At 44.7% G+C, this 24595-nt stretch overlaps 2 protein-coding genes and 1 long non-coding RNA gene across 3 annotated transcripts in view; 2 read left to right on the forward strand and 1 right to left on the reverse strand.

Moving 5' to 3' along the window:
• Positions 1 to 24083, reverse strand: part of LOC143363140 (uncharacterized) — a 458910-nt gene extending 434827 nt beyond the window's left edge. The window contains exon 1 of the mRNA XM_076803746.1: positions 22707 to 24083. Within this exon, the coding sequence (XP_076659861.1) occupies positions 22727 to 23971 (1245 nt within the window). The 5' untranslated portion in view covers positions 23972 to 24083 and the 3' untranslated portion in view covers positions 22707 to 22726. The remainder of the gene's footprint in view (positions 1 to 22706) is intronic.
• LOC143363148 (uncharacterized) overlaps positions 1 to 24595 on the forward strand; it is an 839400-nt gene that overhangs the window by 99481 nt on the left and 715324 nt on the right. The window lies entirely within an intron of this gene.
• On the forward strand, positions 20056 to 20784 carry LOC143363156 (uncharacterized). The gene has a single exon (XM_076803756.1). The coding sequence runs from the start codon at positions 20110 to 20112 to the stop codon at positions 20782 to 20784; it is 675 nt and encodes a 224-aa protein (XP_076659871.1). The 5' UTR covers positions 20056 to 20109.

The following is a 24595-nucleotide window of genomic DNA, read 5'->3' on the forward strand; positions in this document are numbered from 1 at the left end:
AAGAAATAAAATACGTATCATTACAATTAATATTATTCTTCATTTATATTAATTAGAGATTTTGTACCCAAGATTTACATGTTAGTTACTGTTCAGGATTCAAGCTGTGGAATTCGGTGCCTATTGTCTAACCGGCGACCGCTATTTCATACGGTTTTTGTCGCGTATGTTAACACGCGGCAAGAGCGCGTGTCGCCGTTGCTCGACACCGCGTAGCAACCGTTTCAATTCTCATTGGCCGAATTTCACAGCTTGAATCCTTCAAATTTAGACAAACAAGGATCGTCCGATGTGCGAGCTCCAATCACGGTGCTCCACATTCGACGGTCTTTGTTATTTAAGGCACCTGCGTATGCCTTCTCGCTCTCTTAACGTTCTGAACGCTCATCAATCGCAAGGTATCGCTCTAGCACGTTTGCTCGTCTGTCCGCTCTCGTCTCGATAAGTAGAGATTCTCATCTCTCGCGCTCTGAGACTCTCGCGATTTCGCATCATTCGGTAGCAGTATTCTCGCGATCTCCCGCGCCGCGTAACGTGCACTCTGCTTCGCGTCAAGATTTCCGGCGTCCGCGTAGAAGATTTCCGTCTCGCGGCGGCACGCGTTTCGTGCCGCTGAAGATTTCCTCTCGCGATCCGACGGCAGAAGTTGCCGTGCAAGATCTCCGTACGTTCGCCGGCTCGCGATTCTCGTTCGCGCGTTCTTTCTCGCGCTCTCGAGTGCCTCGCACCTCGTGCGTCGTACAAGCGAGTGAAATAAAGTGCATTTTCCCAAAGGACAAAGGTTTAATTCTCCCGTCTCTCCTTGCCTCCTCGCGCGCTCATTTCTGAGTGGTCCCGGCCCCCCGGCGACTCCGACCTTCTAAAGCGGCGATGTCACGAAAGTGGGAACGCCGAAACCCCGGGCGTGAGCACTCTCCTATCCTCTCTGGTATCAATACTGGCACCGTCTAACTTATCGGATTTGTGGCTTGTTTAGACTTGTTTCCATCAGAAAACTATTTGCAATCGATTAATAATGTTTCCATGGCAGAATTATGAATTGTAACAAACATTTTATTGTTATTAATAAGTGATGGTGAAACTGTTACATTGTTGTCTCCAGGAGGCATACGACGCAACGCTCCATGTGGTCATGATTCAGTATTAGAGACAACATTGTAACGAGTAGCGTATTGGCGTTTACCAACTAAATCTAATATTATGTCTTATTAACGTTATCATAATGATATCATTACTTGTCGATTGAAGCTTCCGCTTCCGGTTGCGAAGGACAGTGCAGAGTGTGAGATACTGAGTGAAAGTTGTGTGTGAAAGAGAGGTGTAGAGAAAAGGCGGAGGGTAAAGGCGGTAGAGAGGTGCTAGTAGGGAGCAAGGGAGAGACGGGTGAGGTAGGACAAAGGGCGATGGAGCGAGAGGAGAAGTAGGACGGAAGGGAAAAAGGAGGTAGGGTAGAGGTTAGGTTTTCACGTGGCGAGAAATAGGCGTGCTCGCGAGAAGGAGAAGGAGCGAAGGTGTCGCGCTCTGTTGGGTGAAAGGAGGAATAGAGAAAGGGGGGCTGAAAGGCGGAAAGGTTTGAAAAGGTTCGAATAGGAAAAGGAGGGAAAAATGGCTGAAGAAAGGCGGAAAGTGGAGGAGAGAAGAGAGCTAGGCTTGGGAAGGGGAAGGGAGGATGACAAAGAAGGAAAGGGCAGAGTAGGGACGCTGTCGGGCGAAAGTAATCTGAAGAGGTGGTTTAGCTCGGGGAGCGTGGAAAGTGTGGGAAGGAAAAGGGGCATAGGGGAGGTAGAGGGAGGGGAAGAGGTAGAGCATGACGCATTTAAGAGAAGCGACGCGACTAAGAGGTCGCCACAGAAGGCAGAGGGGGAGGGGGTAGGGGAGTGCAAAGAGATGGTGGGGATCCTTAAGGGACTGATAGAGGAGGTGAAGAGTTTAAGGGACGTACTATGGAAGGACAGAGAAGCTGGGAGGAAGTTTATTGAAGATTGGGGGAGGGAAACGGAGAGATGGAGGGAAGATAGGAGGGAGGAGGTAGCAAGCAGGGAGAAGACGTGGAAATGGTTGGAGAGTATTCAGGGAAGGGTGACAAAGGTAGAGTGGAGGATGGAGGAGATGGGGCGAGGAGAGGGGGTGAGGAGGCGTAGTGAGGAAGTAGACAAGAGGATGGATAGGTTGGAGGGAAAAATGTAGAAGGTAGAAGAATGGATGGGGATAAAGAGAAGGGGGCGCAAGAGGAACAAGAGGAAAGGGGAGAAGAGACAGGTGGAGATCGGGAAAGGGAGGAGAAGATTAAGGAAGCTTGAAGTAAAGCATGATAAGAGGGAAAGAGAGATGAAGAGGAATAATGTGGTAGTGAGGAGGTTGAAGGTGGAGGGCAAAGAATTAGAAGGAGAGATCAGGAGGCTTTGGGAGAAGATGGAACTGGGTGTCGAGGGAATTAAGGAGGTAAGGACGATAGGGAAGGCAATGAAAGATGGTAGAGGGATGGTTTTGGTGAGAATGGAGGGTAGAGAATATAAAAGGAAGGTAATGGAGGGGAAGAAAAAACTTAGGGGGTTAGTGGAAAGGATAGATGACGATCTGATGGAAGAGGAGAGAAGAGCGAGATGGAAGATAGAAAGGGAAGCGGAGATAGAAACGAGAGAGGGAAGGAACGTACAGATAGGGTACATGAAAATGTGGGTGAACGGGAAAATGAAGAGATGGGACGAGATAGAGGAAAACTGGATGGAGGAGCAGGGAGGGCAATAGGGAAGGAAGCAGGGGGGAGAGACAACAGAAGGGAGGGGGAAGAGGGAGAGGAGGAGAACGGGGTTGAAGGTGGGTTTCTGGAATGTGGCAGGGCTGATGAATAACGATGAGGAGTTTTGGAAGGGGCTGGTAGAATGGGATGTCATAACGATGATGGAGACGTGGGTGGAAGAGAAGGGATGGAGTAGGATAAGGGAAAAGAAGTCGAGGGAATTCTACTGGGAGATGCAGTGGGCAAGGAGAGAGGAAAAGAAGGGGAGAGCGATAGGGGGTATGGCGATGGGGGTGAGGAAAGGACTGGATAGAGAAGGAGGGAGGGCTGAAGGGAAGGAGGGGTTGATGACGGCAAGAATTAAGCTGGGGATGAGTTGGTGGAGGGTGATAGGGGTGTACGTTAATAGGGATTTGGACAAGAAACTGGAAGATTTAGGGGACTGGACAGAGGGGAGAGAGAGAGGAACAAAGGTGTTGATAGGGGGGGACTTCAACGCGAGAACGGGGCGAGAAGGAGGGGAAGTGGTGGAGGAAGAGGAAGGAGGGGGAGGAGAAAGCAGGAGATCTAAAGACGGGAAAGTGAATGCGGAAGGGAGGAGGCTCTGTGAATATCTGGGAGAGAGGGGGTGGGGGATTCTAAATGGAAGTACGAAGGGAGACGAGGAAGGAGAGTGGACTTTCACGGGGGGAATAGGGAACTCGGTGATAGACTATATATTAGGAAATGAGGAAACAAGGGAGGGGGTGGAGTGGATGGAAGTTGGGGATAAAATAGAGTCAGACCACGCACCAGTGACAGTAGGGATTAAGGGGGAGAGGAGGGAAAGAAGAAGGAAGGAAGGGGCTGGGAAGGGGGCGAGAGTAGGAAAGGATAAAGGAGGAAGGGATAAAGGCCTTTAGGGAAAGATTTGGGTGGAGAAGAGAGGAGGAAGTGGGAGGGGTAGAAGAGGACTGGACACGGTTAAAGGAGAACATTAAGGAAGCACTAGGGGAGGTAGGGAAAAGAGAAAAAGAGAGAAGGAAAGGGTGGGCCGTTTCCGGTTAGAAAGAGATAAGGTGGAAATTTAGAGCAGCTGAGAAAGTGGTGAGAGAGCGAGTGAAAATAAAGTGGAGGTAGAGTGAGTGAGATCAGGGGTAGAGGGAGATCGGAGGAGAAGTTAGAGGAAGAAAAGAGTGCAAGAAAGGGTAAAAGGACAATAGAGAAAGGATAAGTCAAGAAAGTGAGGTTAGGCGCACAGTAGAAAGAGAGCAGGAGAAGCGAAAGCAGAAGGGAGAGCGCCACGTGCGGGAAAAGAAAGAAGCGCAAAGGCAGACAACTGCAAAGTAGGTAAAGAAGGAAGACGAGAGGATAAGAAAGGAAATGAATAAACAAGAAGAGAAAGAACAGGAAAGAGAGACGGCAAGAAAGTTAATGAAGATAAGAAATAGAGAAAGAGCAAGGTGCAACAGTCTATCCAAAGTGGAGGGATTAGGGAAGTGGTTAGACAAGAAAAGAAAAGAGAGAGAGAATGAGGAAAGAGAAGAAAAGGGAAAAGACCCTTTCAGAAAAAGCAGAAAAACAGACAGATCGCCGGAGGGTGGAAAAGGAGAGGAACAACAAGAAAGGAGAGGGGAGCAAGAAAGGAGAGGGGAGCAAGGAGACATCAGGGAGATAATAAGAGAGGAAATAAAGGGGGCATTAATGGGAACAATAAAACAGATGAGCGAAATAGCAGAGGGATGGAAAGAGATGACGGAAGTAATGAGGAAGATGAAAGATATGAAAGAAGAGTGGGAGAAGGAAAGGGAGAGAGACAGAAAATCAGTGCAAGAGTTAGAAGCGAGAGTGAAAAAGATAGAGTTAGAAGGGAAAATAGAGGACAAGATAGACAAAAAGTTGGAAGAAATAGAAAGGAAAAGAGGAAGTGATCAAGGAGAAAGGGAAAGAGGAGAGATCGAAAGAAGACTGAAAGAAATAGAAATGAATTGGGAAAGAAAGGAAAGAGAGACAAGGAGAAAGAACATAGTAATTAAAGGGTTGGAGATAAAAGATGGAGGAGACGGACAGGAGGAAGTGCGAAAGTTATTAGAAGTAATAGGAGAAAAATTCGAGGTTGAAGAAGTTAAGAAAAGAGGCAAAAAGGGAATAGGAAAAGGAGAATGGGCAGTGGTAAAGATGGCGACAATGGAACAGAAAAGAAGAGTAATGATAGAAAAGAAAAAATTAGCAGGAAGACGGGAAAGGATAGAGGATGATCTCACATGGGAAGAAAGAAACATACAATGGAGGCTAAGGCAGATAATGGAGAAAGAGAGAGGGAAAGGGAAAAGGGTCAGAATGGGGTATATGAAGATTTGGATAGAAGGAAAGATGTGGAGATGGGATGAGAAGGAGAAGACATTGAAGGACAGCGAGGGAAACGAGTGGGGAGCGAGAGAGAAGGGGAGAGAGAAGTAAAGAAAAGGGATAAAGAGGAGCTGAAGACGGAGGGAGGGAAGAAGGGGAAGGGAAGGGAAAATAAAAAACTGAAAATCGGCTTCTGGAACATAGCAGGAATGAAAGGGAAAGATGAAGGATTCTGGAAGGACCTAGAGCGATGGGATGTAATGGTGCTGCTGGAGACATGGGTGGAAGAAAAGATGTGGGAAAAAGTGGAAAGAAGATTACCACAGGGGTATGTTTGGAAAAAGCAATGGGCAGTTAGGGATAGTAAAATAGGGAGAGCAAAAGGGGGAATGGTGTTAGGAATGAGAAAAGAAATTACATGCGAAAAGAAGAGCGAGGGAGAGTCAAAGGATATAGAAGGAATAATAGAAGGAAGTGTAAGGATAGGAGAAGAAGAATGGAAGATACTAGGGGTATATGTAAACAAAGACATTGAACGGAAGATGAAAGTACTGAGGGACTGGTGGGATACAGGAAGGGACGAAAGACTAATTGTAGGAGGAGATTTTAACGCGAGGACAGGCAGGGAAGGAGGAGAAGTAAGGCAGGAAGAAGATGAGGGGGAAGGCTGCAGGGAGTCAAAAGACAAGAAAGTAAATGGAGAAGGGAGGAAGCTAATAAGAACGCTAGGAGAATTAGGATTAGAAATAATGAATGGAGGGATAGAAGGAGACGAGAGAGGAGAGTACACATATATAGGACAGAGAGGAAGGACGGTAATAGATTACGTGATAGGAGACAAAAGAACAAGAGAAGGGATAGAGAGCATGGTGATAGAGGAAAGGGTAGAATCAGATCACCTACCGGTAGTGTTAACAATGAAGAAAGGACAAAAGGAAAAGGAAAGGGAGATAAGAAAGAAGGATAAGAAAGGAGCGCAAAGAGTAGAGTGGGGAAGAGAGGGAAAAGAAAAATTTAGAAGGTTAACAGAGGAAATAGAAGTAACAGGGGAAGAGATAGGGGAAAGACTAGGAGAACTAGAAAGAAAGATCAAGAGTGTAATAGAAGAAATAAGGAGTACTGAGGGCATGAAAGAGTCGAAAAGGAGAGGATGGTGGGATAAGGAATGCATAGAAAGAAAGAAGGAACTAAGAAGGGCATTAAGGAAATGGAAAGAAGGGAAAGATGAAGAAGAGGGATATAGAAGAATGAAAAACAAATACAAAAAACTGTGTGAAGAGAAAAAAGAGCAGGAGAGAGAAAAGATACTAACGGAAGCAGGGAAAGCGAGGACAGAAGGAAAGGTATGGGATTTTCTAAGAAAGATGGGAGGTGGAAAAGGAAAAGCACAAACGAAAGAGATAGAAATGGAAAAATGGAAGGAGTATTTTATGGGGCTACTAGGAGGAGTAGAAAACAAGATAGAGGGGGGAGGCAGGAGGAAAAGAAGCGAGAAAAGCAATGAAGAGATAGGAAGAGATGAGATAGAAAGAGCAATAAAAGGATTGAAAGATGGGAAAGCAGCAGGGGAGGATGAGATGGGAAATGAGATTTGGAAATATGGAGGAGAAAATATAAGGAATGAAGTGTGGAAAATATGCAATAGGGTATGGAATGGAGAAGGATGGCCTGAAGAGTGGAAAGTAGGTGTCGTGGTGCCGATAAAAAAGAAGGGGGATGGAAAGTCAGTCGAATGCTATAGAGGGGTAACGCTACTGAATACGTTGTACAAGATATATACAATTATATTAGAGGAGAGGCTGGAGAGAGAAGTAAAAGAGAAGAGGATGGTGCCAGAGAACCAGACAGGATTTAGAAAGGAGAAAGGGACGATAGACAATATATATGTAGTAAATTATATAGTAAACAGGGAACTGGCGAAGAAAAAGGGAAGGTTAATAGGATGCTTTGTAGACCTGAAGGCAGCATTTGACAGCGTGAATAGGAGAATATTGTGGAAAGCATTAGAGGAGAGAGGTGTGAGTGAAGGAATTAGGGAAAGAATAGAAGAAGTGTATAGAGAGACAACATCTAAGGTGAAAGTAGGAGGCGAAATGGGAGAAAAGTTCTGGGTAGGAAGAGGGGTAAGGCAAGGATGTCCGCTAAGCGCGAAGCTTTTTATACTGCTTATGGCCGACCTAGAGGAAAGAATGAGGAAGAGGGGGAAAGGTGGGGTGGAGATTAGGGGAAGAATGCTATACACTTTACAATATGCGGATGACCTCGTGCTGCTGGCGAAAGAGGAGAGCGGGATGAAATTAATGATAGAGGAATTCAGAAGATATATAAAAGAGAAGGGACTAGAAGTAAACAGAGAAAAAACGAAGATAATAAGATTCGAAAGAAGAAGGCAAGAGAAAAAGACGTGGAGATGGGGGGATGGAACGGTAGAAGAAGTAGACGAGATAAAATATCTCGGGTAAGTATTCAGGAAAAATGGGGGACAAGAAAGACAGATAGAGGACAGAACAAGGAAAGGTGGAGGAGTGATGAAAAGTGTGTGGGGGATAGGGAAAAGATATTTTAAAAACAAATACAAAAGAAGAGAATGGTTCTTCGACGCACTGATATGGCCAGTGATGGCATACGGTGTGGAGATCTGGGGATGGGAGGAAAGAATGGAGATAGAGAGGATGCAGGAAAGGTATATAAGATGGGTGCTAGGGGTAGAGTGGACAACACCAGGGTATATGGTAAGGGAAGAGACGAAAAGAGAGAAAATGAGAGTGAGGGGCGCGAAGAGGGCATGGAAGTTTGAAGAAAAGTTGAGAGCTGGAAAAGGAAGCGAATGGGCAAGACAATGTCTAAAGGAGATAGAAGAGAGAGCTACGGGAGGAAAGAAGATGTCAAAATGGGAGATAGGGAGGAAGAAATATATAGAGGAAAGGGGGAATAGAAGAATATTAGAGGAGGGAGATAAGGAAGAGAGGGAAGAAGAGTGGGGAAGGATAGAGAAAAGAGAAAAAGAGAAAGAGGAAGAGGAAAACTGGAAGAGGGTAATGGAGTCTAGGTATAATACATGGTATAAAGAGATAAGGACAAAGGAAAGACCCGAATACCTAGAAAAAGGATCAAAAGAAGAAAAATGGACGAGGATAGCAAGGTACAGGTTGGGGAATGAAATGAGGGGAAGAAGGTACTGGGGGGAAGAGGAGGTGAGACGGTGCAGAAGGTGCGGGTACGAAGAAGAGACGTGGGAACACGTGTTGGAAAGGTGCTCGAGAGATCAAGGGATGGAAGTAGGAATGCAAGAGAAGGTGAAGGAAATACTGGCTGAGGACGGGAGAGGAGAAGAGTGGATGAAAAAATTAGACCGGGAGAGAACAGAGATACAGGACGGAAAGTATCAATGAGAGGGTGAGAAAGGAGGATGCAGGAGTGAAAGGAAGAATGAGTGAGTGAAAGGAAGAATGAGTGAGTGAAAGGAAGAATGAGTGAGTGAAAGCGAAAAGAAAGAAATGTAAAGGGAACGGGATCCCTATGTAACCCGTAAGGGAACATTAAATATACATACATACAGAAGGAAAGGGTGGTGGGATGAGGAATGTAGAGAGGAAAAAAGGAAGGTGAGGGAGGAATTGAGGAGATGGAGGAAGAAGGGGGGAGGGTGAGAATTACAGGGAAAGCAGAAAGAGGTACAGGTTGCTGTGTGAGGAGAAAAAGAAGGAGGAGAGAACGAAATGGGAAAGGGAACTGGAGGCGGTGAAGACGGAGAAGCAGATATGGCAGGTGGTGAACAGGGAAAGAAAGAAAAGAGCATGGATAGACGAAGGAATAAAGATGGAAGGATGGAATGAGCATTTCAGGGGGCTGTTGGGTGGGGTGGAACAGAGGGAAAGGGTGGGAGGGGTAACAAGAAGAAGGCGGGACAGTGAAAGGGAAATAGAAATAGGGGAGGTAATGAGGGTGATAAAGGGGCTGAAGGAGAAGAAAGCGGCGGGTGGGGACGGAATAGAGAATGAGGTTTGGAAATATGGAGGGAGCGAGTTGGAAATGTGGTTGTGGAGGGTATGCAATAGGGTATGGAAGGGGGAGGGTTGGGTGGAGGAGTGGTCGGAAGGGACAGTGATCCCCATTGCGAAGAAAAGGAATAGCAGAAAGGTGGAAGACTACAGGGGAGTTACGCTGTTACAAACAGCGTATAAGGTGTACGCAGCAATCCTGGCGGAGAGGTTGAGGGAGGAGGTGGAGGAGAAAGGCATGTTACCGGCGAGTCAGACGGGGTTCAGGAAGGGGGTGGGGTGCGTAGATAATATAAACGTGCTGAATTATCTCATAAACAGGCAGGTGAGAAGGAAGGAAAGGAAGATGGTGATCTTCTTTGTAGATTTGAAGGCGGCATTCGATGCGGTGGACACGGAAGTATTGGTGAAAGCATTAAGGGAAAGGGGAGTAAGGGAAGGGCTGGTTGTGAGGTGCGATGAGATGTTGACGGAGACGAGGAGTAAAGTTAGGGTGGGAGGGGAGTAGGGGGCAAGTTTTTGGACGATAAGGGGGGTGAGGCAGGGGTGCCCGCTAAGGCCGTTGCTGTTTACGCTGCTGCTAGCGGATATGGACGAGGTGCTGGAGAAAGGGGGATGGGTAAAATTAGGGGAGAGGAAAGTCTTTACGCTTGCGTACGCGGATGACGTGGCTATGGTGGCAGAGGATGAGGAGGGGATGAGGGGTATGATGAGGGGGTTGGAGAGACTGGGGAAGGAGAATCTGGTTATTCGACAGGTTGGTGTGGTCGGTAATCAGCTACGGGGTGGAAATTTGGGGATGGAGGGAATGGGAAGGGCTGGGGAGACTGCAAGAGAGGTTTCTGAGATGGGTGCTAGGGGTAGAGAGGTGCACGCCGGGGTACATGGTAAGGGAAGAGTTGCAGAGGGAGATGTTGAGAGGGAGGGCGGGGTTAAGGGCATGGAGCTACGAGAAGAAGCTGAGGGAGGGAAGAGGGTGGGAGTTAGCAAGGATGTGCTTGGAACAGGTAAGAGGCAGGGGTAGAAGGGGAGGGGAGGTAGATGGGTGGGAGAATGAGAGAAGACGTTTCTGGGAAGAGAGAGGATGGTCAGCAGAGGAGGCAGAGGTGATGATGGAGGAGAAGACAGAGATAGTGAGTGGAGAGTTAGTAAAAAGGGAAAGGAGGAGGCAGCAGGAGGAGAGATGGGAAAAGATAAGGAGAGCGAGATATAATGAGTGGTATGGGAGGGTCAAGGGAGAGGGGATACCAGGATATATGAGGAAGGGGTGGGGAGAGAGTAGATGGCAAAGAGTAGCTAGATTTAGGTTGGGTAATGAGATGAGGGGTGGAAGGTATTGGATGGAGGAAGAGGAGAGAAGGTGTAGGGTCTGTGGGTGGGGATGGAAACGTAGGAACATGTGTGGGAGCTGTGCTGGGGAGGGGATGAGGGAAGAGGTTGGCAGGGGATGGTGGGGGAGGTGCTAGGAGATGAAGGAGAGAGAGAGGTATGGATGAGGAGGTTAGAGGAGTGGAGGGAAGGTACGGGTGGAAGAGGCGCGGGGGTGGGTGGGTAGAGCAAGGTATGAATGCTTAGGAATGGAATGAATGAGTGCAGCCGGAAGAGGAGGTCCAGGGGGTAGGGGAAAGTATGGGTGAGAGGTAGGGGAGGGGGAGTAGAGATGGTATGAGTGTGTGTGTGAGAGGTAAAACGGGAACGTGGCGTACGCTACAGTAAGAACTCTCTCTCTCTCTCTCTCTTACGGAAACTAGTTAAATTAAGTTAGGATAAAATAAGTTAGGTTAACTTAGGTTAAGCATAGTTTAAGTTTTAGGTTAAGAGTTAGGTTAAGAAGAGCGGTGTGGAACCGAATTGTAACCCCTAGGGGAACAATAAATGATACTACTACATTTATTGTCGCTTAGGTCAAACCTGACGGTTGGCCTTACCACTGTACATAGTTTTTTGTGAAGTTCGTCCGTTGACGAACCGCTAGACGGTGAATAGAGTGCTCGTCCCTAGAAGAAGAGTTTATTCTCCCGTCTAATCCGAAACAATAGAAGAGACGGAAAAAACCGTCGAAAATGAGAATCTTGTCGTGGAAAGAGAAACGACAGTCGAGGAAAGATTGTGCCTCTCTGACGGTTTGAGCATCGTGGACATGCACCACGTCTTTCAGCAAATGAAGCTGATAGCCGAACATTCGGGAACATTCGAGTGTTCGACCAGACATTTGGAAATAAAAAATCTCAAGAGATTCGGTTTGAAGACCACACTGGTCATAGAATGCAAGATGTGCAATTACAGAACCGAAGTCCATAGTCAGCCTGGAGATGCTGAAACCATGGATATCAACCGAAGCGCGGTCGCCGGAACAATGACAACTGGAGGCGGATACGGGAAAATGGAAGAATTTCTCGCAGCCATAAACGTTCCGTGCATGTCGAGGAGGCAGTACCGCAAATATCACGACTACATCGTCAACGGATTCGGCGCTGCTGTGGAAGAGGAAATGATGACAGCGACTGAAGAGGAGAAGAGGCTAGCCGTTGAAAGAGGCGACGTCCTCCCATGTGGAATTCCACACATTCCCGTCGTGGCTGACGGAAGCTGGATGAAGCGGTCGTACCGGACAGGGAAATACGACTCGATGTCTGGTGTGGGCGTTATCATGGGCTACCACACGAAGAAAGTGTTGTTCATTGCAGTCAAGAACAAGACTTGCTGCATTTGCCAAGCTGCGACGAAACTGTAAAAAGAAGCAAGGCAACACCAATGTTTCAAGAATTGGGGCGCAAACCGGACATCCACCAGAATGGAGAGCGAAGCCATAGCAGAGGGATTCAACACCAGTGTCGAAAAACGAGGACTTGTATATTCGACACTGATTGTTGACGGCGATAGCAGCGTGTACAAAAGAATAATAGACTGCGACCCATATAAAAATTTGGTTCGTGTCAAGAAAATTGAATGCACGAATCATTTGACGCGCAACTTCTGCAACAAGATGAAAGATGTTGCGAAGTAGACTCCGCCCGGAAAGCTGAGGAAAACTGTAGAGAATAATATTCTGCGGATGCGCACGGACATCATGAAAGCTGCAGAATACAGATGCCAGCAGCCGAACCTGCCGATGTCTCAGAAAGTGAGAAATTTGCTTGCAGATATCAAGAATGTGCCCAGCCACGTGTTTGGCGAACACGAGAAATGCAAAGAATTAGGATACTTCTGCGATGGAACACCGAAGATGGACGAACAGAATATTGTTCCGCAATTGTCAACCGTTGGTGTCTACGAAACCATCAAGGACATCATCCGGATACTATCGGCGTATTCCGAAAGCCTCCTCTACCGAACCAACAACAGCGCGGTGGAGAGCTTCAACTCCGTTATTGCAAAACATATTGACGGAAAGAGACTACATTTCGGCCAAAGAGGATCGTACTTCGCAAGATGTGCCGCTGCTGTGGTACAATACAATACAGGCGAAGCATTGTCTCGCTTATGCAAAGCTATGGTAAAAGAATCGCCATAAGTTTTGAAAAATATGGAAGAACGACGCAAAAAGAAAGTCTCAGAAAATGCCGAAAAGAAGAGGACCACGAAGAGCACGAAGAAGCAGTTCCGCGCAGTCCAAGATTCGGATTATGGACCAAACGCGGAGAAAGAAGACATGGACAAATGCATGTTTGATCTGCAGATAGAAAAGCAGATGGAAATGCTAAACAATTGGCAGAAGGACCGAGAAAACATCGAGCAGGATACCATTGGACAGAACGCAAACACAAATTGGATGACGTACAGGTCGAAGCTTTTGACTGCGTCCAACTTCCGCGCCGTGTGCCACCGAAAAAACCACGCTTTGTTCGAAGCTGGTGAGGACGTTGCTCTATCCACGCCCGCTAACCGTTCCCGCTCTAGAGTATGGAAGGGAGAATGAAGATATTGCTCGCGAAGAATTAGCAAGAAAAAACATTCAAATTCGACGATGTGGCCTTTTCATCGATCCATCGATTCCCTATTTGGGAGCATCGCCAGACGGTGTGATAGATGACGACGGTATTGTGGAAATAAAATGCCCACAAACCGCAGAGAATTTAACGCCAGAAGAGGCAATAAGCACAGTACCAGCTGTCAAGAAAATATTTGCAGACAGTGCAGGTACTGCATTGAAGAAACCCCACGAGTACTACTACCAAGTACATGGGTAGCTACACGCAACTGGTAGAAAATACTGCCTGTTTTGCCTGTGGACGAAAAAAGGAATTAAGACAATTAAAGTTGAGAGAGACGACGAATTTTGGCAACGTAAGATGAAGCCAAAATTGTCGCGTTTTTATATCGATTGTATGCTGCCGGAAATAGTCGACAGCAGACATACAAGAGGCATGCCCATTCGGGAACCTGAATATATTCTCGAAGCCAGAGAAAGTACAAAGAGATAGAAAAGTGGAAAAAATATTAAAGTATTATGCCACGTCGGGATACACCCAGTAAGCAAAATGCTTTGAATCTGCCACTAAAATTTGACTCGGAAGTGCCATCTATCTGCCGCCGCATTACCATATGTATTCCAGTAGAAAGTCTGCCACGCCATATTCGTGCCAAACTTTCGCTTCGATCAGCCTTCGTTATAGAGGGCAGGTCCGTCGCAATAAGAACGGGGTAACCTTGTTCTGAAAGTAAATATCAGGAAAAATCGGAATAAACGACAAGAGGGAAAATTGAATTTACAAACGTATTTATTTTAATCTTAATCTATTTTTATTTTACATATATTTGTATCATATTATTTATTTGTTTCATATTTATAATCTTAAGAAAGAATACGAATAGACAATAAAATTAAAAAAAATGAACTGTACAAGTTACATGAAGGAAATTGTTTGAGATTGGCGCGTGCGGACGCCATAATGCCTCACCGTTCTCAACCGCGCGACTGCCAATCATAGAGTGTCCCGCGACACGCGCTAGAACACCGACAAACAGCGTCTGTTATCGAGGCTCGCGCGGGCGAAAACCCTCAAGCGTGATTCGCGGAAAACAGGCTCAATCCTTCTGGAATGTTCTTGAAGCAAAACCGGAAACATCTGCGCGTGACGGACTTCCCGAAGGATCGAGGTAATAAAACCGAGAGAGAACCGTTACTCGCTCTCTTTCTGGAAACCCGAGTCAGCTGTGCGTTACGTAATAAGAGACAAATTTCGAGATCGTTTGCTTATCAGTCATTTATTATATTTCTTCAACCGTTGAGACAAACTGAAACTTTACAGTGAGAAAATACAGTTAATTTATTGCAAATCTGCCTTCCATTCAATTCATTCATACAGTCCGCTTTCTCCACTTTCACTCAGCATACTTTCATACCATTCCAAATACACACTCATCCACAATCCTTTAATTTTCCTCGCGAGTTTAGTTGCATTCTTCTTAGTTTCCCGCGAATCTTTCCAAGCAGGGAAAGATACGAAACAGAAATAAAAATGATATAAAATTCAATTATCATAACAAGACTGTTATAAAATAAAAAAAATATTCAAATCTTAAAATAATGTGCAACGAGACGTATGTGTCTCGTTGCGAGCGAGTTTGTACCTTGGCCCGCATCACCGGCTAGGACCAGCCGCGTGCCAATCCGCAAATCCAGCCCGGGCGCGGACCAATCGGCGTGTGCCGAAGATTCGCGAACGAGCACACGAGGTCCGCGTTCGGGCTATAAAGATCGCGACGAAACCACCCGAGAGCGGAGTTGGTCTGGAGCAGCTCTCGGGCGAACACACGAGCCCAGATCCTCTCGCAGCCGCGCAGAATCGTGCTAGCCTCGGTTTACTATCGGGCGAACACGCCGAAGCGCTGGGATCGGCCGAGGCTTGCGTGGGTTTACGTCCCATACGTCGAAACCGAGACCGCGATCAGGTTCTGGGAGGCAGTCGATCGACGGCCTGCTCTTTTCAGAGCACCGTAGTTTCGACACTCCGGACCGTCATCCCCACTCCTCGGACCCGTTCCCGCATCCCGCGCTCCCGTCCGAGATTCCGCGTCGCGCTCCAGACGTTCAGTCTCCAACCGACCGCAGCAGCGTGTGGAGCTCGCCTCACGGTATACTACCGGGGACGAGCTACCTCGCCGGTTTCGAGTCGTAGGCATTAGGTCTACGTCTGTGCCTACGAACTCGGGCCGCGGCCGCGCGGGGACGACAGACAGAGCGTTCCGCGAATCTCGCACCTCCTCACCGCGCCTCGCAAGCCCAGCCGACGCAGGAACCGACGCCAGTCCACTATCACCTGCTGGGCCGCGGCCGTTACGATCATCTCGCTGAGGCGACCGCGTGAAGAGAGTCGGGGAGGTTCGGGACCGCGCCGAGAGCGCCCGAACGCCGTGCCAACGCCAAGCGAGCCCGGCTCGCCCCGCTCTCCGCGCACCGTACCAAACCGGATTCCGGCTTTTCCGCCGCCGTCCGCCGACGAACGGCGTCCACCGCGATACTCCGGACCACCGCGACCTGTACCGGAACCGGAGATACCGACGCTCCGGGCATAGGATAGGGATAAGTCGCGTATTAGTTATTAAGGCCGTTAGATTTAGGTACCGCGTAAGATAGGGTTAAGTTCGATCGTAGGATAGGTCCGCGCCGTTACTGGGTGTCCACGCTCACGGTTCATTGTTTTGTTTTGCTTCTTTATCACCAGGCCGGACGAGAGACAGGCCCCCGTCGAGACTCCGGCGCCGGACCCACGGGGAATCCGGCCTCCGGCAATATTTAAAATAAAGTATAGTTATTTTCTTTCCCTTAAACCGAGCATTTTCATTTAACCACCTCGTTCCCCTCCCCAAAGAACCCTGGTCGCTGAGCCAATCCGGGGAGGGCTCGCACGCCTCGCGGCGCTTCCCGCGACGAGGCGTGTACCGTTACAAATGGAAATAAAACCATCGAATGGAAAATAAGGTGTAGGGATGCTTAAGAAGAGTTTAATTAATATATATTATATAGTGTAGGTCATAGGTTATTAACAATATATTTATTTATTTATTTTTGCTATGCTTCCTCTTATCAGCGGACACGGACAGCACACCACTCTTGAAGTTTCTACTTCCTACAAACAAAAAGGGCCTTACATTAGGACGTGATATGGATATGTGTTCTGTTCTCATTGTACAATCGATATAATTCGAAGAAAAAAAATTTTTTTAATTCTAGGATAATGTATATACTCACTTTGCCATTTCCACTTATGAGATGAAATGTCTTCAATTATAACTACCCAGTTAGCCAAATGCCCACTCGACCAAATCGAGTGGAATGTGTGCTGCACACATTGCGAGCATAAGACTTATGTATTTTGTACCAAACCCTGCTCGAAGCTGAATTTGGTCCTCATGTGATATGATTTTGGTACTGAAATTTATCGCCAAATTCCTAGTCGAATGCGGATACAGATGGATTTCACAATCCATGCGAAGTCTCCACGTAAAATTCCATGCGGAATCATGTGGTCTTTTCGAGCCAAACTGTGCCTTCGATATAGAGGGCAGGTCCGTCGCATTAAGAACAGACGTAACCTTGTTCTAACAGTAAATATCGGTAAAAATTGAAGTAAATCTTCCTGTGTAGGGTGGGAAAAGGTATTTTATATAAGTTTCAATGCGTAATAAAGATAAAGTGATGCGTAAACACCACAATGTGTCGTGAAAGACAAAGTGCCGTGTTGTGGAAGGCGAAGAGCGTACGTGCGAGAAAGAGAGAGAGAGAGAGAACGAGCGCGAAGACTGTGCATGCGAGAGAGAGAGCGCGAAGAGTGTGCGAGACAGAGAGAGCACGAGGAGTGTGCGAGAGAGAGAGAGAAAAGAGCGCGAAGAGTGTGCGTGCGAGAGGAAGTGGATTCGAAGAAGATTGAAAGAAGGATTTGGAAAGGGATGACGGAATATTTTTAATATCTATTAATTTTTTATATAATTGAATTTATTTTTTAACTCTTACAATTAGCACTAAATAGTGCTGTTTGGAGCACTGAAAAGTGCTGTTTGTTGCTTTTTTTTTATTTTTTATTTTTATTATTTAAAGTGGAGGGAGGTTGAATGCTTTACGCACAACTTCTCAGGGCCATTCTAACCCCGAGAAAGTGTGGGACTCCCCAAGCGATCGCCCCCCCTTTCAGAGGGGCAATGTGATGGCGAGGGTTTACCCACTAAAACTCCTCCCTCCACTTGCGCCCCCGGTTACTGCTGTTGTCCCTGCTCCCAGGGATTGGGTGGTCTCATACTGTTGGTCGGTTTCTTGTGCCAGACCCTTTCTTTCCTCGCTTTCAGCACCACTCGCATCGAATCCTGATATTCGAGGCGGGTGGGCCTTGCAAAAGCTCTGCTTTCGCAAGCTGCATCTGCAACATTAATTTACAAAGATTATTATGCGGTCATATTAATGTTAATGTATTAAAGTATTTATGTAATGTATTAAGTAATAAATAATTCTTACCGAAAAGGGCCCGCACAATCTTTGTGAGATACAATGGTTGGCGGCTCTCCTTGCCAAACCACGTATAAAATTGTAAGAGACTGTCTGTGAGAGACTCTCTAAAAGAGGCACTCAGTGCCTCTTTTAAATTAGAGCCACCCAAATAGGCAAAGTAGTCAACCTAAAAAATAATATATCATTAATATATACACTCACACGTGCGCGCGCACATAGCAGTGGAATAAATGCATACACTTACCACATTATTGTACTGCTCGTCTGAGCAGTTTTCAAAATTGTCTACATCTTCCCTCGTTTGAAGAGGTAGACAATCCGGCTTTCGCCCATAATGCCTTGGTCTATCCTTCCTGCTTAGTAGTCTACAAAGAAAAAGTAAATTTTGTTAATTCTTATTAAGTATTGCCATCATACTACTGTAGTTTCAATTTGTTAAATTACATACTTATCTATTTTTTGGTTCATGTGGTCCATCCTTTTTACTAGGTCATTGTAATGCCAGATAGTGAGTTCTCCGGGGGGATGCATGGTATAGGATGGTGTAGGTGGTGGTATAGGAGGTTGTGGTGGTATAGGATGAGGATGCGGATAAATCTATCGGGGACGTTGATGAAGGTACAGGTGTTACAGGTGCATGTGAGGGATTGGAAAGCAATCCCCCCGTTGTTCCCCGTTGTTCTGGCGAATTTGCTTCTAGAAGCTGTAGTAGCTCCTCATCGGAGCCGACGGGAGTAGGCGACCTAATGATGCGGCGTTTCCGTCGCTGTAGTGCCTCTTCCGACGAGGTGGTTTGGTACCTCGCCGGTTTATGAATCGTCCTCCCTGGTCGGCGGTCTCGAATCTCAAAAACATATCAAAAATAATATAATGACATACCGATAATATATATAATATTTTAGATTAATTATATCATAGAGGAGACTGAAACTCACCGATTCCATTGTCTTTGAAATGCCTTCCATTGCTGCTTTCGGAATGTTGCATTCACGAATGCACAATAGCGAATAACCGTAGCGATTTTCATTTTTCTGCATGCGGTCGTTTTAAAACAAATGACATTCATATTTCGCGCCAACTGTGCGCATGCCCTTAAGGATATAACACAATAATACGCGTAAATATTAATGCACACTTTTATAATTTAATTAATTTAATTCTTAATTTTTAATTTTAATTCATTAATTTCTTTAAACGCTATAATGTCTATAACTTTTAATTTATGATGCGCGTATGTTAGGTGTTGCGCGTTACGCGATCATGCGCAGTGCAGTTTGCGACACCAGACCGGGAATAACACCTCTCACGACGAAGGTGTCGGTGATTCGATACGCGCTCTGATTCCGTCTTGTTTGATTAGTGATTCCTTTGTTAGTTAATTACAAATTATTAAGTTCGTGAATTAACTCTAAAGCAGTGAATACTGGATGAGCAGTGGATTCGAAGGAAGGAAGGATAGAAGCAGAGAAAACGCCAGATAAGTATTGCCACGTGGTATTGTTAACAATACACGTAACAAATTATTATATATTTTGTATATTCTTTATTCAGTTTTCTTTTACACCCATGGATCGAGTTTTGAAGAAGTCGGTTTCGCGAAAACCGTATAATCAATTAAGCCCTAGGCAGAAACGAAATATTCGGCGCGAAATAACCTTAAATTTGAGGAAGTATTCACGTGACAATGAATTACAAAGTCCCCCTAATGTTGATAATCTGCAGGACATTCCCAGCACGTCTTCTTTATCCGTGCCTGTCAGTAATAATAATAATGAAAGTCTGCTTAATATTCCCACCACATCTTCATTCACGCATGATCTACCTCTTCTACCTCTTCATGCGATGATGTGGTTTGGGAGTCCGCTGGTACTGTTTCAGAAGTCTCATTTCGTGATGGTTTAGCATCTTGCTTTGTGGACAATAATTTAACGCACACTCAGGGGAACAACATCTTATCTCTTCTACGTACCCATTCGTGTTTTTCTAGTTTGCCGAAAGATATAAGAACGCTCATTGGCACACCTTGTACCAGTGTGGTCACCTCTGTGGTAGAACCAGGAGAGTATGTTCATTTTGATGTAGAGTTGAAAATCGTTAAACAGTCATCTCAATGTTCTTCAGTAATTCCTGAAAAGTTGCAATTGGATTTTCATGTGGACGGATGTAGTTTAGATAATTCCAATACAATTCAAATTTGGCCTATTCAAGTCAGAATTGTAAATATCTTAAATAGTAAACCCATTGTAGTAGAGATTTATAAAGGCACCCAAAAACCCAAGCATTGTAACAGTTATCTTCAAAAATTTGTCTCTGACATAAACTTGATAATGTCAAATGGAGGCATTACGTTCCACGAGAAAAAAATTCCAGTCGTATTAAGGTGATTTATTGCTGATGCACCAGCTCGAGCCTTTATACTTCATCACATAGGCCATATGTCTCATCGACCTTATTCGAAGTTCAAAGTTTGTGGTACATAGGAAAGAGGTCGTCAGGTTTTCAATGGTATTACACATCGTTTACGAAGTGATGAAGAATATACCAGGTGTTCCGATGAGGATCATCATAAAGATGGTCAAAGTCCATTAGCTTTGATGCCAATAGGAATGGTATCACAGGTGCCATTCGAGTATATGCATCTCGTATGTCTAGGTGTCATTAAAAAATTGTTATCTGCCTGGGTGTGTGGCAAATATTCCCCATTTTCAAAATTATCTTCTCGACAAATTTTCACAATCTCAGAGAGAATGAGAAGGATCAATAAATATTGTCCATCCGAGTTTGCAAGGCGTCCTAGATCAATAGATTTATTTTCCAAATTTAAAGCAATAGAATTTCGGCAATTTCTTTTGTATACTGGTCCAGTTGTCACCTATGGAGTACTGAAGGATAATGTATATCGACACTTCTTGTTTCTGCACAGTGCCATAAGAATAATGGTTTCACAGGTTTTTGTTAGCAAATATTTAAAGATTGCAGAAGGAGCTTTGCAACAATTTGTTCGTCGGTGTGAAAAGTTCTATGGCCCAACTTTTAATTCTTATAATGTCCACGGTCTTCTCCACTTGGCGGCTGACGTCAGACGTTTTGGTACATTAGATTCATTTTCAGCTTTCCCGTATGAAAGCAACATGTCCATTTTTAGAAAATATTGCAGAAAGCCAGGACAACCCCTTCAACAATTTTCTAATAGAATGAGAGTATTCTGTCGTGACCTTTGTCCGAGATCACTCCGAGGCCACGTATCGTGCCAAAGGGTGAACTTATAGGTCCCGTGGAATAATCGAGGTTTAGTGCACGTCTCTACTAAATCGAGACGATCGGGCCTTGCACGATCGTGGACACTCTGCCGTGACCAATATCCGAGAATACTCCGAGGCCATGTATCGTGCCAAAGGGTAGACTCGTGCGTTCCGTGGAGTGACCAAGGTTTAGTGTGCGTCTCCACCCAGGCCACTTGTCCGAACATCGTCCAGGTGTCTGGATGGTCTGACGGGTACGACGTCGTTCGATCGCGGATTTCGGGTCAGATAGGAGCGATCGGACTTTGCACGGTCACTGACACTCTGCCGCCGCCTCGCCCGAGATTGCTTAGAGGCCACGATTATGTGCCGAAGAGCAGAATCATTGGAAGCGTGGAGTGACGGCGATTTCGTGTTTGTCTCCATCCTGATAACTCGTACGATTATCCGGCCGAGTGTAGGGACGGTCAGACGGGTCACGAACTGCTTGTCGCGGGGCGCGATCCGTGCTGAGTGATTTTCTAAACCGATTCCGAAAACCGGGCGTAGAGTCGAGCGAGCGTACCCCAAGCGTTTTTCACGCGTTCATAATACTTTGTTTATGTGTCGCGAGCCGACGGCACGGGAGGCCGACCTATTGTTCCACACGGTACCTGGAATTAACTGTATCCAAACACACACGACGGTTCTTACGAGAATATATCATCTTTTGTTACCTTATCTGGGCTACGAATATCTCATTTAACTCGTCCATACCTCGCCGCTTTCCAGTGCCTGGAGGCACGAATCCATTCCTGCTCGCGAACGTGCAAGCTTCGAGAAATTAGGGTAGTAACCGGCCCTGCGAGACGGTTAGGGATAGTCTCGAGACGCGAAGTAGAGATACGAGTAACAGCGTATGCGAATCGGAAGAAACGGTAGGAAAGAACGGTTACAATATTTATAATCTTAAGAAAGAAAACGAATAGACAATAAAATTTAAAAAAATGAACTGTACAAGTTACATGAAGGAAACAAAAATGATATAAAATTCAATTATCGTAACAAAACTGTTATAAAATAAAAAATAAATATTCAAATCTTAAAATAATGGAAATAAAACCCTCGAATGGAAAATAAGGTGTAGGGATGCTTAAGAAGAGTTTATTAACAATATATTTATTTATTTATTTTTGCTATGCTTCCTCTCATCAGCGGAAACGGACAGCACACCACTCTTGAAGTTTCTCCTTCCTACAAACAAAAAGGGCCTTACATTAGAACGTGATATGGATATGTGTTCTGTTCTCATTGTACAATCGATATATTTCGAAGAAAAAAATTTTTTTTTAATTCTAGGATAATGTATATACTCACTTTGCCATTGCCACTTATGAGATGAAATGTCTTCAATTATAACTATACAGCACAGTGGAGACAGGATCTCGAAGTAAATACAGATGATAGATGATAGGCATCCAACCAAGCCTGTGTTCCTGACTGTTCATGTTCTGTTATTAAGAATATAATATCCTTTTGTTTACCTTTTTTTCTTTTTTGTTTACCTTTTGTTATTGGAATAGATATATTAATGAAAAATTATGTATGTAGACATCTAATTGAAGCTGATTTAATTTAGCTGCTAGCCAAGGATACAGCATTGTATCGGGATAACATTTCATTTCATTAATCAACTCATAATAATACTGTTTTGACATTTGTTCCAAATTACTTTCGGTGGTAATCCTGGTAGTAAAGCATTCTCGGAAAAATAGGTATCTGAAATAATTAAAAATATTTGTGAGTACTATATAAAGTTTAGAGTACTAAAATAATACTATACAATACTGCACGGAAGATATTATTGATTATAACATAAAGTTATTTGTTTTCCATGCGTATCTTATTTCTCTCGTATCTATATATAATAACATTAGAATTTATCTTAACACGAGAAATATGTAATGTACGATGTGCAACTTGGAATAAATTATACTGTTTCAAAATGAACCAGCACAGCGATAACCCACTGGGACATTCCCAATATGTTATCGTCTTCTTCATCCGTCGACGATTCGTTGGAAACGTTCATGGCCTCCAATGGCATTCGGTAACATTTTGCCCTAACATCTTCCTGGCTAACATATGTTATTTCAGTGCTCAAAGTATCGCATTTAAAAATTTCTAGTGCTGGAGATAACAAGGCGATATCATAGAATACATCAACTTGTAGAAATCTTTGTACACCTAAGCGAAAAGAATTTTCATGGGGACTAATAGATGAAATTATACAAACTGTGCCATCGTGTAAAATGCAGCAATTATCGCGCTCGTCTGTGCCAAGCAATAAGCTGTGAATTTGAAGTTTGCGGTAAGAAATAGCACCACAACTATTATGAAACATCATAGATGCCTGAATGGTGGTCGAAGAATCACCACCTCCCTTATTACTGCCATGATGTTCTATCTCTCTCATTCTATTAGAAAATTGTTGAAGGGGTTGTCCTGGCTTTCTGCAATATTTTCTAAAAATGGACATGTTGCTTTCATACGGGAAAGCTGAAAATGAATCTAATGTACCAAAACGTCTGACGTCATCGGCCAAGTGGAGAAGACCGTGGACATTATAAGAATTAAAAGTTGGGCCATAGAACTTTTCACAACGACGAACAAATTGTTGCAAAGCTCCTTCTGCAAACTTTAAATATTTGCTAACAAAAACCTGTGAAACCATTATTCTTATGGCACTGTGCAGAAACAAGAAGTGTCGATATACATTATCCTTCAGTACTCCATAGGTGACAACTGGACCAGTATACAAAAGAAATTGCCGAAATTCTATTGCTTTAAATTTGGAAAATAAATCTATTGATCTAGGACGCCTTGCAAACTCGGATGGACAATATTTATTGATCCTTCTCATTCTCTCTGAGATTGTGAAAATTTGTCGAGAAGATAATTTTGAAAATGGGGAATATTTGCCACACACCCAGGCAGATAACAATTTTTTAATGACACCTAGACATACGAGATGCATATACTCGAATGGCACCTGTGATACCATTCCTATTGGCATCAAAGCTAATGGACTTTGACCATCTTTATGATGATCCTCATCGGAACACCTGGTATATTCTTCATCACTTCGTAAAGGATGTGTAATACCATTGAAAACCTGACGACCTCTTTCCTGTGTACCACAAACTTTGCACTTGGAACAAGGTCGATGAGACATATGGCCTTTGTGATGAAGTATAAAGGCTCGAGCTGGTGCATCAGCAATAAAACACCTTAATACGACTGGAATTTTTTTCTCGTGGAACGTAATGCCTCCATTTGAAATTATCAAGTTTATGTCAGAGACAAATTTTTGAAGATAACTGTTACAATCCTTGGGTTTTTTGGTGCCTTTATAAATCCCTACTACAATGGGTTTACTATTTAAGATGTTTACAATTCTGTCTTGAATAGGCCAAATTTGAATTGTATTGGAATTATCTAAACTACATCCGTCCACCTGAAAATCCAATTGCAACTCTTCAGGAATTACTGAAGAACATTGAGATAATTGTTTAACTATTTTCAACTCTACATCAAAATGAACATACTCTCCTGGTTCTACCACAGAGGTGACCACACTGGTACAAGGTGTGCCAATGAGCGTTCTTATATCTTTCGGCAAACTAGAAAAACACGAATGGGTACGTAGAAGAGATAAGATGTTGTTCCCCTGAGTGTGCGTTAAATTATTGTCCACAAAGCAAGATGCCAAACGATCACGAAATGAGACTTCTGAAACAGTACCAGCGGACTCCCAAACCACATCATCGCATGAAGAGGTAGAAGAGGTAGATCATGC

Source organism: Halictus rubicundus, unplaced genomic scaffold (assembly GCF_050948215.1).
Source record: "Halictus rubicundus isolate RS-2024b unplaced genomic scaffold, iyHalRubi1_principal scaffold0025, whole genome shotgun sequence".
NCBI classification, from domain to species: Eukaryota; Metazoa; Arthropoda; class Insecta; order Hymenoptera; family Halictidae; genus Halictus; species Halictus rubicundus.